General features: G+C 50.7%; 1 protein-coding gene across 22 annotated transcripts in view; it reads right to left on the reverse strand.

The window, feature by feature from the left end:
• Window positions 1-16,436, reverse strand: part of HMBOX1 (homeobox containing 1) — a 153,003-nt gene that overhangs the window by 46,389 nt on the left and 90,178 nt on the right. For all 22 annotated transcript variants that reach the window (XM_084829459.1, XM_084829457.1, XM_084829458.1 and 19 more), the window contains 2 exons: window positions 12,458-12,568; window positions 4,266-4,419 (listed from right to left, as the gene is read on the reverse strand). In XM_084829459.1, coding sequence (XP_084685585.1) covers window positions 4,266-4,419; window positions 12,458-12,568 — 265 coding nt within the window. The remainder of the gene's footprint in view (window positions 1-4,265; window positions 4,420-12,457; window positions 12,569-16,436) is intronic.

The following is a 16,436-nucleotide window of genomic DNA, read 5'->3' on the forward strand; positions in this document are numbered from 1 at the left end:
AGGAGTTTTACTGAGTTCCTGGAAGGCCAGCATATGAAGTGTAGACTGCACTGAAAGTTAGGCTAGTAGTCCTAGGGCAGAATTTCTGTGCCTTGCCTGCCTTCTGGTCCCTTCCTCCTGGCCTCCATTCAGGCACATCCTGATGTTCTACCAACAGCACCGGAACAAGAGAGAAGGCCTTCTCGGTGGTGGCCCAATTATGGAATGCTTTCTGCAGTGATGTCCACCAGGCGCCAACATTGTCATCTTTTTGATCCCAGGTTAAGACTTTCCTCTACTCCCAGGTATTTGAAAGCACATGATAAGAGTTTGAATGGGTCCTGCGAATTTCACTGTTGATGGTGCAAAACTGTTTTATATTCTTGTATGAAAATAGTTTTATATTACGTTATTATATTGTATTTGGGGTTTTTAAATCTCTGTTAAACCACCCAGGGAGCTCTGGCTATTGGGCGGCATGGAAAGGTAATAAAATGAAATTAAATTAAATATTTCGCAACAGGGCGCCTGTGACTAAGCTGTCCTGGCCCCAGCCTCTGTGGCTTTCAACAGGGCAATTTATTCTGACTCTCAGTTCACAGGAAAGGTTCCTTCGGATCCTTTTGAAGTAAAAAGTCAGCAGATGCCCATCTCGGCCTCCTGCAATCATCTCTGTGGCATGACTGGAGGGGCAGCCTGTCAGAAACCTGGCATTCAATACTCACTCCCTGAAACAAGGCAGAGTTGCCACAGTATGCAGCAGCTCAGACAAAAATCACGCCACTAATAAGAATCTCATTCCAAACCTGCCAAACCATCTGCAGGACTACTCAAGTCTTCTGCAAATCCAAGAACATGGAAAACTATCGTGAAAGATCTAGCAGACTGGGTAAATAAGGGGTGGGTGGGGGATGTTTACTCGTGTTAATTGGTCTTAACATACATTGCAACAGGAGCTGCTACAGCATATTGACTGAGAGCGCGAGTTCAAATCTCACCTCTGCCACAGACCCACAAGGTAGCCTTATGCAAGCCATTCTCTCTCACTCATCCTTCCTCCAATTCTGGAATATAGGGATAAGAATAGTGGCCTACCTAGGAAGGTTGTCGTAAGCTAATGGTTCCCAAACGGTGGTCTGGGGAACCCTGGGCTTTCTCAGAAGCCACCACTGCCACCCTTCCTATCCTGATCCCTCCTGCAAGCAGAGATCTCCCCACTGAGAGGGAGGGTGAGATGCCAGCTGAGTCCGGAGGGCCAGGGACACTGACTGCAGAAGCACTGGGCCCCAACACCATGCCTGAGCCCCACAACCAGGAACCCTTTGAGTTCGGGACCGCTGAGACAGACACCACTCACCCGCCTGAGATCGCATCCCCTGAGCCTCCACTGAGGGTCCAGCCTGCTCAAGCCCCTCTGGCCTCCCACTCCAGCCAGCCTACGTGCCTGGAGAGGAACAGCAGAGAAGCAACAGAGTGCTCGGCGCCAGGCCAGGGGGAGGGATGTCCCTTTAAGGCTTGGACACAGGGCAGCCCAGGCCAGGGGGTGCCAAAGGAGGGGGTGCTAAAGCTGAGCTGCAGACTTTGCTGGAGTCCCTTGCTGGCTCAGAGCTGTCCGAAGTCCTGCAGCTCCAGCCTGACCCTGCCTGCCATGCTGGGGCTGCTGCTTGCCTCGCGGGTTCCCACTCATGGTCAGAACATGACATGCTTCCCTGGCAATGGAGAGCTGCGGGGGAGAGATGGGCGCGATAGAGGGTCCCTGTGGAATGACCCCGAGGCTCAACGGCCCTGGAGAGCATCCCTTGTGAACCGAGTGTGTGCCCCACAACATTTCCAAGGATCCTCTTAGACCACGCAGGGGTTCTGTGTCAGACCTATGCGGGTTCCTTGGTAGATAAGTCAAAACGGGAGCGTGCTCTCTGCAGCTAGAAAAAAACACTGCTGCGAGGATGATTAAGATGGCATCTGCGACGTCTGTCATGGCTTAAGAAGGAGGGCCCTCTGAGCCTGAGCTTTCTAGTGGCAGCACCTCTGAGGAGGAGTCAAACCCAGTCCCCCAAGCTTCACAAGTGGGGCCCTCCACCTTGGATCCCACACTCTGTCCTCCCAACCCCCAGGAGGCACCACTGCCTCCGAGAAGTGGACCTCAGACTCTTCCAGGGGGCAGGGGCCATTCCCCAACCAGCTCCTCCTCCTCCTCGCCAGACCCTCACCCTCACCCCCCAAGAGAAGTCAGAGCCGGACAGTGTGACCTGTACTCATGCTAAGCTATTGTCAGGAATTCCCCCGTTGTCTTCTGAACCCTCCAATAGCCAGAATCAACAGTCAGACAAAAGGGGCTGCTTTCCAAGGCTTTATTTCCATTCAACCTAAGGAGGCTTACAGATGCTAATTGCCTGAGACTCAGAGGAACTACAAAGGGACAGCCTACCAGGGGTTTCTAAGACTTAGGATGACAGTTGGTCTCCATTTGGAGGAAGCGCAGCAACTCTCTGAACTTAAGGAGTAGGAGGGGAAATTCTCCCCCTTTCCTGTGGGGCCTCGGGGCGCAGCTGTTGAGGTCGAGCCAATCGGGCTGAGCTCCTCAGCTCAGCACCCGCAACCTCTCGCTTGTGCCTGCCATCTAAAAGCTCAAGTTGTCCCTGCCGTTCCCAGGAATCTGAGCGGGGGGGGGGGGGTCTCCCTCCAGCTGTGCCTCTGAAACCTGAAAGAGTTCCTCTCCCACGGATTGTATCTCCTCCTCAGAACCAGAGCTGCTTTGGGACGATGGGCTCAGATCCAACTCTGACAGCTATGTTTTCTGTTTCTCTCTAGTCCATTGGTGCCCACTCTGGGCCGGGGCAGGCTAGAAATGTGAAGGACAAAACACTTCCAAGCTGGACCCCCATGGACACCCAAAGGGTCGGCCATAACAAACGCAGCTCCTTCCCCAGCGGGGAGCGAGCCATCCTCTCAAGACCAGGGCACAGGCGGTCTGTTTTGCAAGTGGGAGGTGCCGAAGGCGGGGACGTCCCTGCTCGTCAAGGGGGGGAATATCACCATCGTGGCAGGATGGAAGAGCTCGCATTGCAGTGATCTGGACCACACCCAGCCTGCAGTTTAAATATAGATGTTGACTCGCTGGAGCGGCTGCTTCTCTTTAACCTTCAGATCGTAAATATTCCAAGAGAAAATTTCAAAAGCAGGGAGGGACGGAGGAGAGTGCACTTCTGAATCTATTGCACAGAAACCAAACCTGAGCAACCAATAATGCGCCCTGGGAGAAATTCCAACAAAGCAGCACAGGAAGGAGAATTGAATTACAATTGGCTACAGATCCTTAAGCATACAATACTCATCCAGTGGAAGTGAAGAAACAAGATGACCGTCGTGGTACCATTTGGAATGACCTGCTAGAGGGCAAGCCCAGCCAAGTCACCAGATGGCTACAGGTCCCAGCTAAAACCTCTCCAATGGATCCTTAAGGAGCTACAACTAGTCCTGAAGACAATGCTTCCTTCAGACATGCCTTAGAGCAGAGATAGGGAATCCTATCCGGCACACGGAGATTCCCCGTCCAGCCCGCAGCCCCCATCAGCTTCCCCCTCCAAGCGTTCCCCAAGCCCCCACTCCATGGAGATAGCAGGATTCCCCAGCGCTCCTCTTCCCCACTCAGCAGAGAGGATGAGGATATGCAAAGTGCTTTGGCTACCCCACATCCTCCCCAATGGGCACAGGTGCCTGTAGAGCAGGGCAAAGGACAACTCCTCCACCTGGTGCTCTAGTGGGGGCAGGGGAGGCGCTTTCCCCGGCCCACCCACAGGAAGGCTGGGTCCCTGACCAAACGATGCCTGGGGTGTAGTCCCACCCACTGACATCATCTGGCCTGCACCTGGGCCTCTCCCTGAAAACAGTGCCCCACCCCGTTTTAGTTGTACAGGCTTGTCCCCACCCACCTCTGAAATGGCTACCTGCCAGCAGCAGCGGGCTACTAAGAACCAACTCCTGCAAGAAACGCTGGTGCCAGTTCTGTCCCAGAATCTGCTCAGGCAACGCTATTACAGGACCAGGTAACGCATCACGGGCTGACTCAGCTGCCCCTCCTCCAGTGAGCCCCGTGACCTTCCACTGTTTACATCAGATACCGTCTGGCTTGGATCATATCCGGAAGAAGGAGAAACATCTCCCTCTGGCTCCATAAAATCATCCATGAAGTCCTCCACAATACAGAAACATCTCTCCATTGTATGGTTAAATCTAGTGCCGCCCACCCACGGTTAAGTCATTCAAGCCCTGGGCAAGTCACGCACCTTTCCATGACAGCCAAACATTCCTTTCGCCAGGTGAACCGACTGCCCCGCCGCAAGCGGAAGGTCCCAGAGGTAGCGGTGACCGGGGGAGGCGTCTGCCTCCATTCTGGTTCTTCTACTGGGATGGGGGCCGGCCTCATGCTTAATGTAGCCCCTGAAAAAGCAAAGCGGAAGACAAAAAGTGTTTCCCACCGAACGGAAAACCCCACTCCTCTTGTTAGCCTGGCTGGCGACAAAGATTCAGCTCCCAATAGGAACAGCACTCATTTCATCGGAAATCAAGATGGAGACGGCAGTCTGGGAGGACAAAGAGGTTCCCACCCACCCAGGAGTGGAGGAGCTGCAGACGCAGAAGTCAAGTCAACGAGCTCAATGAAGAGAGTGACATGCCTGCACGTTCTCTGCTTCAGGACCACCATTCTCTTGCCCCCAAATCTAGTTTCTAAGCAAAGGGCCACATTCTACAGGGCAAAATTCCTACACAGAAGGCACCACCTTGTAGGACTTTGGCGCAACACATGCGTAAGTCACAATATATACATTATCTATGAGCACATCACCCATCAACGTGACAAGTGGGGAGGGGGAAGGGGTGTCCCCTAGATCTCCTGGCTGTCCCTGCATGGGTGGGAGAAGGCGTCCTCCTGTGCTCTGTGCTGCTGAGTTTGTGCCTTCAGAGCCAGTGGATGTCCAGTATGACCAACTAGGCGATATGAGACAGAAATTGGGGTTTGCAGATGGAGATGATGCTCCTCTGCACATGCACCCCGGCCATTCTTACTTCCACAGGACTTCCTATACAACAGAGGACAAGAGATCACCCTGCACTCAGAGAAAGGTGAGCTCACAGAAAGATAATCCTGACCAATCAAGGGATATAAGAGGCTGTCCCTTTCTCACTCATAGTGAGAAACCTTGCTTTTTTCCCTTTTAAAAATAATCATTTTATCCAGATGAAAATGTATGCAGATTTAATCCGAGCCCATACAATTAAGTCAGTACATTTATAACGTACATCACTCATATACCCCCTTTATCTCTCCCTCCCTCCCTCCCTCTCTCTCATCGTTGTCTACCATTGTGATAGCACTGGCTTCTCCCTTCTTTGCACCTGTTCCCTTCACCAGAACCACATATTCCTTCTGCCTAACATGTAGTACATTTTTATTCTAGTTTTTTGCTTGTGAGCAGCTGGAATGTTCATGAACATTCCTTATCACCTCAGCAGCTGAGCCAATGTCTCATTTCAGTATATGAACGCCAAGATTCTTCTAGCCAATAGCGATAAAGATTTCAAATGCCGCAGTCTATATCCACCACGGGGTTTGTTTGTCTTTTATCAAGCTTATCTTATCTGGGGAACAGAATAGCAAACCCCAAAGCCACAAAGCACATGCTTTTCATGTACAAACTCCACATCAGAACACTGGTCACGTGAGCCAACCATCTGACCCAGTATAAGGCAAATCCTGATATGATAATTATAGAAACAAAGCACTCAACTCTGAAGGCACTTCTGGAATAGATTCATGGTGGATTGTGGGTTGTTTTTAAAGAAACCCTGTGCAAACACATGCAAAATATTCAGAAGAGTATCTGCAATGTGAAGGGTGCCTTTGAGGTATCAAGTAGGCCCCCTTCTCTCAGGAGATCCTTCACACTCTACTTCAAAGCCAAACGGGGAAGAGAATGAGTTTCTGCACTGCTTAGCATCCAGGTAACAGATGAAAAGTAAATTCTATAAGGCAAGGATTTCAAAGATGCTTCTTAGTTAAAAGGAAGGCCATGCCAAAAAAAAAATCTATACAATTTTCTTCTGCCATACGTCTGCTTTCATGTAAATCACTTATAGACAAGGATGCTTTCAGAATGTAAAACACACTTTCCCCTGCCCCACCGGCCTCGGAGTATCAGCACTGTGGACGCAAAAGAGCCATGTGGCTAGAAGATGAGCGAGCTTGGCTGCAACCCTGAAAGCGCTGCTGGTTCAAGGCTCTCTTCGGTCCAGCATTTGGTGACTCCCTCATGCTAATCGCCTGTAAATGGAGAGGGGTATCCTCACCCACGGCAGCACCATCTGCAACCCGCTTTTCAAGGAAAGGGGAGAAGGTGAGAGGCTTTTTCGTTTAGAAACAAGACAAATCTGAGGGGACTGGATGGAAGTTTAGAAAAATGACCAGCGGGATCGGCAACAACATGTTGCAGTGTGAAGCGCTGTTGCTCAGGATGGCAGCCGCTCCATTCCATCCCCACACCTGAGACCCAGTCAGCATTTTCTGGCCACAGAACACACTTAGTCCTGAGTGGGCTGTTTTTGGTGGTTCACCCACCCTAGGGCTTTTTCCCTAAAGCTTTTTCGTACGTTCACAGACCTCCAGGATTGCCCTTGTCCTGGTCTGTTGATCCCTCCCTCTTGCGTGTGGGTGATGCTGCTTTGACTACGTAAGCCAGCAATCTTTGCTATTTTTTAAAACGGCGGCCACTTTGGTTCTAGGCACTGCTGCCAACGCCTGCTGGAGGGCTTTCCCAGGCCGAGGGGGGCCTCTCCCGCCGCCCCACCCCCGGTTAAGCGCTGTGCACCGGACTCGGCTGGAGGCCTTGTTTGGCCACCCATCCCACTCCCCATCATCCATGCAAGGCTTCATCTATCAGTCATCAGGCGGGCAAATTCTGACAATTTCACCTGGTCCTTGGACTGGGACGGTTCGTTTTCTCGCCACTGAGAGAGTGCTCTGCTCTGCTGAGTGCTGCACACTCTCCCAGCGCAGGTCCACATGGCTTTCTCTCTCTCTCTCACCCGCACATTCAGTGCTCCAGTGCTGCAGCTAGCCAATCACATTGTGCTTTGGCTCTGGAGCTCCTCCCCACCACAGCTAATTGGTGAAGTGCTTTCTTTCTCCCCCCAGCCACCTTACGGCTGAGGAGTGGCAGGTCTCCTGACCCCCCCACCCCCGAGGCCTCCTCCAGCAGCCCGGATCACAGCAGCTGGCCCCCCGCAAAAGCAAACAGCATGGCCATGCGAGAGTCCCTGCTGGGAGGGAGCAGAAAGAGGGGGGACAGCAGGGTGGAGAGCTGCCCTTGCAGTGACTGGGAGCTGCCAGCAGCCTCGGGCCCTGCAGTGAAGAACATTGGCATAAGCAATGAGGCTTGCAAGCCCCCTGAACATGGGAAATGGAAAGAATGCTGCTGTTCTGTTCAATTTCAGTTTTGATGTAGACAACGGACGTTGGGGAAAAATGTGAACATTCCTCCTCTCTGAGCATGGCCTTGAAGACTGTGTGTGAAAGGAGGGGATGTATGGATGTGTGCGAACTGTGGAGGTGGAGTGTGAATGCCAGAGTGGATGGATGGATGTGAATGGGGACGTCCCCGCCCACTTTTGGCTTTGGCCCCACCCCCTCCCCCTCCCCAAGGAAATGCAACCCTCAAACTTAAAGAAAGGTTCTCCCCCCCACACTACGTCGCTCCACTCTTCTGCGCCAATACCAGCTCAACATCTCAAGTAACTCCATTTTCATCATCTTAAATAAGAAGTTTCCAGCCCTCATGGAGGCCAAGATGGGTTTGAAAGCATGTGGGCAAGCCAGAGTAAAGCCTTAGAAGCTGGAGAAGGAAAAGCAAGGTTTGACCCTTAAAGGCGGCCTAAAAATAATTTTAAATACATAAATGGCTGAGTGAAACACCCGGCAGTCATCAGAGCTGGTGTTCAAGGTCCCACACAGCTCCCCTGCCCATGAGTAGCAGGAGGCTGCAATCCTAAACACACTTTAGGAGAGCAAATCCTACTGAATTCAGTGGGACTTACTTCTGTGTGAGTATTCTTAGGCTCGTGCTGTAAGGCACATAAAGCAGTGGTAATCACATGCAAAACACATAGAGGTTGAGTCATTCAGCTCTTCTCGGGCAGGAGTTGGGTTGCCTCGTTGTAGCAGAAATGTTGATTTTTCTTCCCAGCCCTGGAAATAACAGGCCACCTTGGGGGGGGGGGGGGCACAGGGCGCGCAGACCTGGCTGCAATCTTTGGAGCTCTGTGGGGCTGGGGAAGTTGTCTCCTGGGAGCTGGAGGGGTCTCCCTTCCTCCACTCGTGTCAAATGCAGCCATTAACGGTCAAGCAAAACAGAAAGCGAACCTGAGCCCAAGGAAAATGCCCTGGCATTTCTGTGAGGAACACAGGCAGTCAGAATGGCTTGTTGCAAGCCAAAGCCAGCACATCTCTGAGTCTACCCAAACCTGCAGCGTCCGAGAGAGAGACAGAGAGAGGGGCGGGGGGAAATGCAGCCAAGGTTACTTGCTCATCCTCTCGCAAGGACCAGCTAGCTCTTTGCCAACCAGACTAATCAAGTCAGTCCTAATGAATTAATATCCCAGATGTCGAAGCGTGGGCACTCCACGATCCATCAGGGTGACACGAGAGTCTACCAATGCAACAGGGCTCTGGCCCAAGTCCAAAACACAGAGTAGCCAGGGGGATTGGTGCACTCTACAGAACCCCTGTGGGAAGGACTCCTGGAGGAGTAGCTCCATCAGCTAGCGGACTCATCCATGGGCTAGTGGCCCAAGGGCGACCCCTGTCTCCCAGGAAGAACAGTGCAGTGAGGGGAAGACCGACCTAGCCCCATATATTGGCCAGAGAAGGGGCAGCTCTATGGAGCTTGTTCCACCTTTCCGTGCCAGAAAGAACACCTGTAAGACCTTCGTAAGAAAGAACTAACGCCAAGTTTGCTTTTTTCCTCCTCCTTCCCAACCCCTTTCCTTTTGCATCGTGCCTTTAGATAGTAAGCCTGAGGGCACAGACTGCCTTACCCCGTGTATGCTATTCTCGGAGCCTTTTTCAGTTGAAGGCCAGTGTGAAAATGCTTTAAATAAAGACATATCAATGGGCAGTGGGCAGAAGTAAATGGAATTTCCAGGTGCAGAGGCTGTATACCTCTTGAACCAAAGATGTGGGGTCAGTCCATGGGGGAGGGCCATGACCTTCATGTCAGAACGCTAGAGCAGATGGACCTTGATATGATCCAGCAGGGCTCTTTTTAGGACCTTTATTTACATCAGGCATGGAGAACCATTTTCAGCCTGAGGGCCACATTGCAAAATGGGAAAGGTCTGGGTGGGGGGGGTGCATTCCACTTGTCATCACCACCATTTCCAGCCTACTCACAAGTAGGCAGGACAAGGCTTGTTAAAGTCAACTCAGATATAAGGAGGACCAAATTACTCAGCAGGCCTTTCAAATAAAATGCCAGATACCAAGCCTCTGCATGTCTACTCACAAGCAAGCAGCTTTCCTGCCTTCAAAATGCAGGCTTCAAAATCTTTGCAACAGCTGGATTCTTTGCAGGGTATTTAAAGGTTAACTGCCTTTAAATACCCTGCTATCTCGCATCAGTGATTGGAGATAACAGCAAAAGAAGCTTGAGGGTTGCATGGGAAACCCTTGAGGGCCACATCCAGCCTGGAGGTTCCCCATCCCTGATTTTTACACACACACACACACACACACACACACAGATGCACCTCATAAAAATAATACAGGGGTGATGTAAAAGTTCTCAGTTTTTGAGGAGAAAGCAATTACCTCGTAAAATCCATATTAAAATGGGGACCCTGGAAGCTGCCTTATAGAAGGTCAGCTTTCCAGCACCTCAGGCAGACAAAGGTATTTTCCATCAGCTGCTAACTGATCCTTCTACCTCGACATGCCAGAGATCGAACCTCGTGTGGGACCTTCTACATGCAAAGCAAGGGCTTTGCCGCTGGGCTAGGTTCCCTCCACAAAATACAAATCCAGGTATGTACTCTAGAATTAATCTTGAGCTAACTCTTCACTCCCAAGTGGTTTGACAACTCTGAGGCTAATCCCCCCAAGCAGGAGAACGCATCTCCTCCCTTTGGTTACTCAGGAGGAAATGCCACCCCCACCCCAGGTTCTTCCTGCCAGACCCAGAGATGAAAGGAAGATGGGCATCTATAAGCAGGTTAAAAAGATGTTCATATCTGCCCTGCTTAAATAGTGCTGCTTCATTTCTGCGGGGGAGATACAATGCTTCCTACTTTTCTAGCACAGGATTACCAGCGACAGAGAAAAACCACCTACTGGCAGACAGGTTGGACTCTTTTAGGAAATGCATCCATGTGACAGTGTCAAGTTACAAAAAAGAAGGGAAAAGGTGCTGGTTTGCTTTGGTTTTGGAAGGTCTGAGGGCCAAAAATGAAAGAGCAACTCAGGGGAATGAAGGTTCCTTGCCTGGAGTCTGATTAGCAAGGCGAAGCCTGGGGCCTCAGCGGATGTGGAGGCCACGGTGTGAGCCACAGTGTCGTTCCAAAGCAGCCTTGCCTACCCTGACCCCCTCCAGATGTGTTGGACTGCAGCTCCCATACATCCTAGCCAGCATGATTGGCCATGCTGGCTGGGAATTATGGGAGGCGAAGGTCCAACACATCTGGAGGGCACCAGGTTGGGAAAGGCTGTTCCAAAGCATCATCCCTGCTTTGACTGGGAGTTGCCCAATAACATTTTGTCCATACCGTTGTGCATCGCCTGTTTCTACCCTTAAGGCACCTGGCACGTACCCGTGGTAGGATTGCCCAAGGATTAGTCTCAAGCATATACAGAAGCGCCTCCCAAAATCATAGTGTTGGAAGGGATCTCAGAAGTCAGCCAGCCTCTGTTTAAAAAACCTGAACCATCCAGAAGATCTCTGACAGCAGTACCTTATCAAGAATGCTATGGTAGTGGCTTTCCTACATCAGCAGGGGATTGGGCAAAATGACCTTTGAGGTCCCTTCCAACTCTTGTTTTCACCCTGACTTCTTCAAGGGTTAAAACTGAACTTCCACCTTCCCCTGGCTCATACACCAGAAGGGCAAAACACACACTGGGCAGACTGATGGGACCCATCCCTTCTGAAATTGCTGCAAGACAGGTACTATCTAAAGTGCACAATGGCTGGTGCCCTGTACAGGAATATGTGAGCCACAATAAATTCCTGGGATGTTGCCCGGTCTAGGGATGTCAGAAAAATCCATTTGGGGGATGGAGCTGGATTTACCTAGGGTTTACCTAGGTTCCCCCCCGAAACTTCGTTCCCGTTTCCCCTATGGCACCTAACTCAGGCTGCAGCAAGTCGGGCCAGTTCACAGATTTTCAAGGCATTTTGTGCATTGTTTTGACATGTTCTGCAATCCGCGCAAATCTCTGAGCAATTTGCACAAATCGCAGAACCTGTGGAAAAAATGTTCCCAGAGTTTGGGATAAAGCCCGCCACTCAGCTCACAGATGCAAATTGAGTTGTGCATGCTGCAGAACTCCATCAAGGCCAAAAAGGCCCCAAAAACGGATGGCCCAGTGGCAGACATTCCTAGCCCAGCCTCTCCTTCCCATTCTTGTTTCATTGGCCAACTCAGCAGCTCACCTGGGGCCCAGTGGCTGCCCCATTCCAGTTCCTCCCTCTCTGCCCTTGAAAAGAGGTGCAGTCCTGGGAAGGAGGGGACGAAGGAGCACTCAGGCAGGCGGCAGGCCACCCAACAGACACCAGCCAGGAGCGTGAGATAGATTGGAAGGCCAAGGGAACAGCCATGGTAGCCTAATGAGAACTGCAGAGTTTTTGAAGGGTGTGTGGGGAGAGAATATGCTACCCTAGAACAAGGCTTTGCACCACAGGGGGTCGAATACAATTATATCTTCTGCAGGGCACATTGGGGAAACTTCTGGATCGAAAGGTGGGACAGAAATCAAAGAAGGATGCTGTCCTTTTAACCACTGTGTTCCTTACACTAGTGTTTTAAAAAAAAGAATAGTGCCACCCACTGGCAACCAAACAAGGTAACCAGACAATGCTGTTAAATGCACTTTAGAGTGTTCAGTTAACCCCGGCGCTCTTGAAATGGCCTCATGCTAATGGCTCCTGGTTTCACTGGAATGAACAGCTCAACCCCTATCCACCCATCTCACAACAATATGGGAAAACCCTGTCCCATTTCCAAGGAATACAAGACTCTTGTGCTGCCTGCCCCAATCTCCTCCAACCCCCATCCCTGAGAATGGACTGTGACCAGTGTGGGTGGGTGGGTGGGTGGGGAGGGGGGCTCCATGCCGATTGAAGCATGATGAAGCCAACAACACTCACAGCCGCCAGGCAAAAGGTTTGGTTCAGAGGGAACAGCCGGAGTGACTCGGCTTGGTTTTGTTTACCGGGGTTTGTTTTCTCAAGCTGGTACCATCGGTAAAAGGCCCTTTTCTTTTGCTCGCTCAGGTCCGATCCCTGCTGCAACAGCCAGTGGGAGATCCGGCTCTGACTGATACCTGCAGGTGAGAGAGAAAGAAAGGAAGGTGGAAAGCAGCGGCAGCAGCATTTCTCTCCCCCAGCCCCAGCCCAGCTGTTCAGTTAACCTGAGCAGCGCTCGGCAGAGAAACCTAACGCTGCCTGCAAGCGTCACGCCTGGTGTGGAATAGGGCACTCCCAAAATATCAACCCTTCTTTAACGAAATGAAAGCCCAACAAGTTCCTAACCTGAAAAGCACCTGGGAGCCTCTGATGACATATCAGATGAAGGAAGAGAGCCCAGGTTCAGCGGCAGCAGTGGTTGCAGTGGATAGGTCTGATGTCTGTGGAGCAGTGAATCCACTCCGGCCTTCAGTCAGAACCAGCCAGAACTCTAAAGGAGCTATTCAAGGTGCACCCTGGATAGCTCCTTTAGAGTTCTGATTGGTTCTGACTGAAAGCCAGAACGGATTTGCCGCCCCACTGACCCTGGAGCGATCAGCCTCCACTGCATGGTTGCGTAGGCGCATAGCACTGGAACAGCCCCAAGGGCGTCCCTCTAGCCAGAAGAAAGAGAGCTGTCTATTCCCAGGACCCCACTTTGAGGGCACCCGCTACCCACAGAGCCCTGTTTGTCAGGAACATGTGAAAAGGCTTCCTCCTGTGCTGCCCCAAACCGTGGCATGCGCTCCCTCCAGAACTACCATCGGCCCCCACTCTCTTGGCTCAGTGGCAGAGCACACGCCTGACATGTGGAAGGTCCCAGATTCAATCCCCACGACCCCCAGTAAAAACAAACAAACAAAAATGGGTAGCAGGCGATGGAAAAGTCAGCTGCCTCTGCCCACGACCCTGAAGAGCTCCTGCCAGTCAGAGTAGGCAACACTGGGTCAGACGGACCAATCGTCTGATCTAATATAAGGCAAGGGTGGGGAACCTCAGGCCCAGAGGTTAGATCCAGCTCTTCTGGGGTCCCGATCCAGCCCATTTGACCGACACCCCCTTCCACTGGCCCTGCCCTTTCCCCCTCAACCATGGATCGGTCAGTGGTTTCACCGCTTCTGCACTGTTTTTTCCCCCATTCTAAAAGGTTGAAATGCCTCTCCTATGGCAGAAAGAGCTTTCATCTAAAATATGCTGGGCTGGTTTTGTTTTTTTGGGTTTTGTCTCTGCCCCTTTTGCCTTCAGCCCTGCCCACCACTGTAATCCCCCCCCCCCCCGAGAGCTCCTCTGAAACTGAATCCAGCCTTCAGGCTGAAAGGAGTTCCCCATACCTGGTATACGGCAACTCCAGTCTAGTTGATTATACGAGAGGTGGACCAAAGGTAGATCTTCAGATGTTTTGGATGCCAACCCTCAGCATTCCTAACTATTGGCTATGCTGGCAGGGATTTATGGAAATCTACTGGAGATCTACCTTCTGCCCACCCCGGATTACAACTCACACCTGTAGCAGCACACCATGGACTGTGTGAAGGAATGCCTTGAAGGTGTACATCAAACGATGACCATTATAAAGGTGGGGTGGGATGGGGGGGCAGTCTTTTCCTGGTCACACAGCTTGGGTGTCTTTGGGACAGAATACACTCGCCACGTATTACAAATATGCCCCCCATTTTTTCATATAAAAGGCTCTGAGCTCTCCAGTTGAAGAGACCTAATTTTCAGATGACATTATTGTGATTAATTGCTCTGACCGCCTGCACAGATAGATGGGGCCAGTGGGGAGGAGGGAAGAGATAGACAGAGCAGGATAGCGGCTTACAGGACATTATGAACACGTCCACCAGGAAATGGAATGACTCACTCGGCCGTTCATTTTGCGCTGGTCAGAACGATCCGGCCAGGCACGCGCAACACCCAGCAGTAAACAGCAGCCAGTCACTATTCATTTCTGGCTGGATCAGAAACGCTGCCTGGGAGCAGAATGAGAGAAGCAGCCGTATCTTCAAGAGAACCTGACCTGATGTCCCTCTATCACACGTAAAGAGAAGGAGGGAGTATTTTCCTAGAGCATTTTTTGCACTCGGATTTAAGCATCAGAGTAATGGCGGTGGTGGCAGGCAGGAGCGATACATCTCTACACGGCCCTTTTTGCCTGTGAGATACATCTGGGTGCTGATCAGGGTGAACTAGAAAGACCCCACTCCTGCAATTCCATCTCCCCCACCGCCCCGTCTGTTCTCAACACGCATTATTCTCCAATCTCACCTCTAGAGGGAGTGAGCATTAAAGAAAGAGCTAAATCACTACTGGGGTGTTCTGCACAAGCTATTATTAGTTGCTGGTCACACCCATCATTCGCCTGATCTGTATATTATTAATAGCAGGCCCAACCCATCAGGGTCTTCTTTATCATACAACAGAAACCTTTAACTCTATAAATACATTTCAGGTTGGGGAAGGCTGAACTAGATGGTCTCGTGCCATCTCTATGTGTCATACCCCACCCTGAAATCTGATCTGATGAATGTTTTAGATAACCTAAAGTCATGATTGGTACTGCAATTATTACTGGATTTATCCTCTCAATTAAACTGATGTAAAAGCTTTTGATCAATTAAAAATATGTCTCTGATGAATGAGGTAGCGAGATTGTTATATTTATAAAAGTTTTGGTGGAAGAGGCATTCATCTTAGAAGAGGCATTCTTCCTCCTCCCCCTCCTCTCTCCCAAAAGTAATGCCTCTTCTAAGATGAGGCCCATTGTAACATGTGGATGCATTATCTAAAAACAAAAAAGGATGCTTCTTCCTCCTTCAGAACTGCATTATTCATGTGCAAGTTTGTGCAGATTTAATCCCTCTATGAACACAATCCTATGCATGTGTAGATAGAAAAAAGTCCTACAACTCCAGCCAGCACAGCTGGCTGGGGAATGCTGGGAGTTGTAGGACTTTCTTCTGTCTAAACATGCTTAGGATTGCACCTTAAATCAACATCAGCGGAGGGCCCTGGTAATGCCAATTCTCTCTCTTCCTGTCCATCTGGCTCCTAACTCAACCCTGGAGCAAGGGAAGGAAGTTAATATTTTCCACCAGGACTAAAGAAGTTAATATTTTCCACCAGGAGTAACATGCATGCACATATGTGTGAGCATGCATGTTAATTCTGAACATACCATGAAAGCTTGACTTTGCAAAGCCGTCTGCCTGCCACTTGGTTAAATGTTTGTACTAGGCAGAGGAGATGCCGACAATATCTACAGTCTGGCTGGAAATGATCTTGCATCTCAAGGGCTCCTCTACCACTGGGGAACATACTTCCTTAGGGATCCATCACAGTTCAATTCCTGTTTGGACTCCGATTCTTTCATAAGAACAAAAGAAGGGCCCTGCCGGACCAGACCAAAGGTCCATCAAGTCCATTCTGTTCACACAGTGATCAACCAGTTGCCCACAGGAAACCCACAAGCAGGACACGAATGCAGCAGCGCCCTCCCACCCATGTTCCCCAGCAACTGGTGTACACAGGCTCGCTGCCTCTGATACTGGAGGTAGCACATAGCCATCAGGACTAGTAGCCACCGATAGCCTTCTCCTCCAGGAATTTGTCTAACCCCCTTTTAAAGCCATCCAAGTTGGTGGCCATCACTACATGTCGTGGTAGCGAGTTCCATAGTTTAACTATATGCTGTGTCAAGAAGTCCTTCCTTTTATCTGTCCTGAATCTCCAACCAACAGGCCTCATGGGATGACCCCACTGGGTTCTAGTATTATGAGAGAGGAAGAAAAATGTCTCCCTATCCACATTCTCCACACCAGGCATAATGTTGTACACCTCCATCATGCCTCCCCTTACCCTCCTTTTTTCCCAAGCTAAACAATCCCTGCTGTTGTAACCTTCCCACTCCAGCCCCTTGATCATTTTAGTTGCCCTTTTCTGCATTTTTTGTTGTTGTTTTAATAT

The sequence above is a fragment of the Heloderma suspectum genome, chromosome 1, assembly GCF_057233095.1.
Source record: "Heloderma suspectum isolate Gila_16-S chromosome 1, 16-S_ref, whole genome shotgun sequence".
Lineage (NCBI taxonomy): Eukaryota > Metazoa > Chordata > Lepidosauria > Squamata > Helodermatidae > Heloderma > Heloderma suspectum.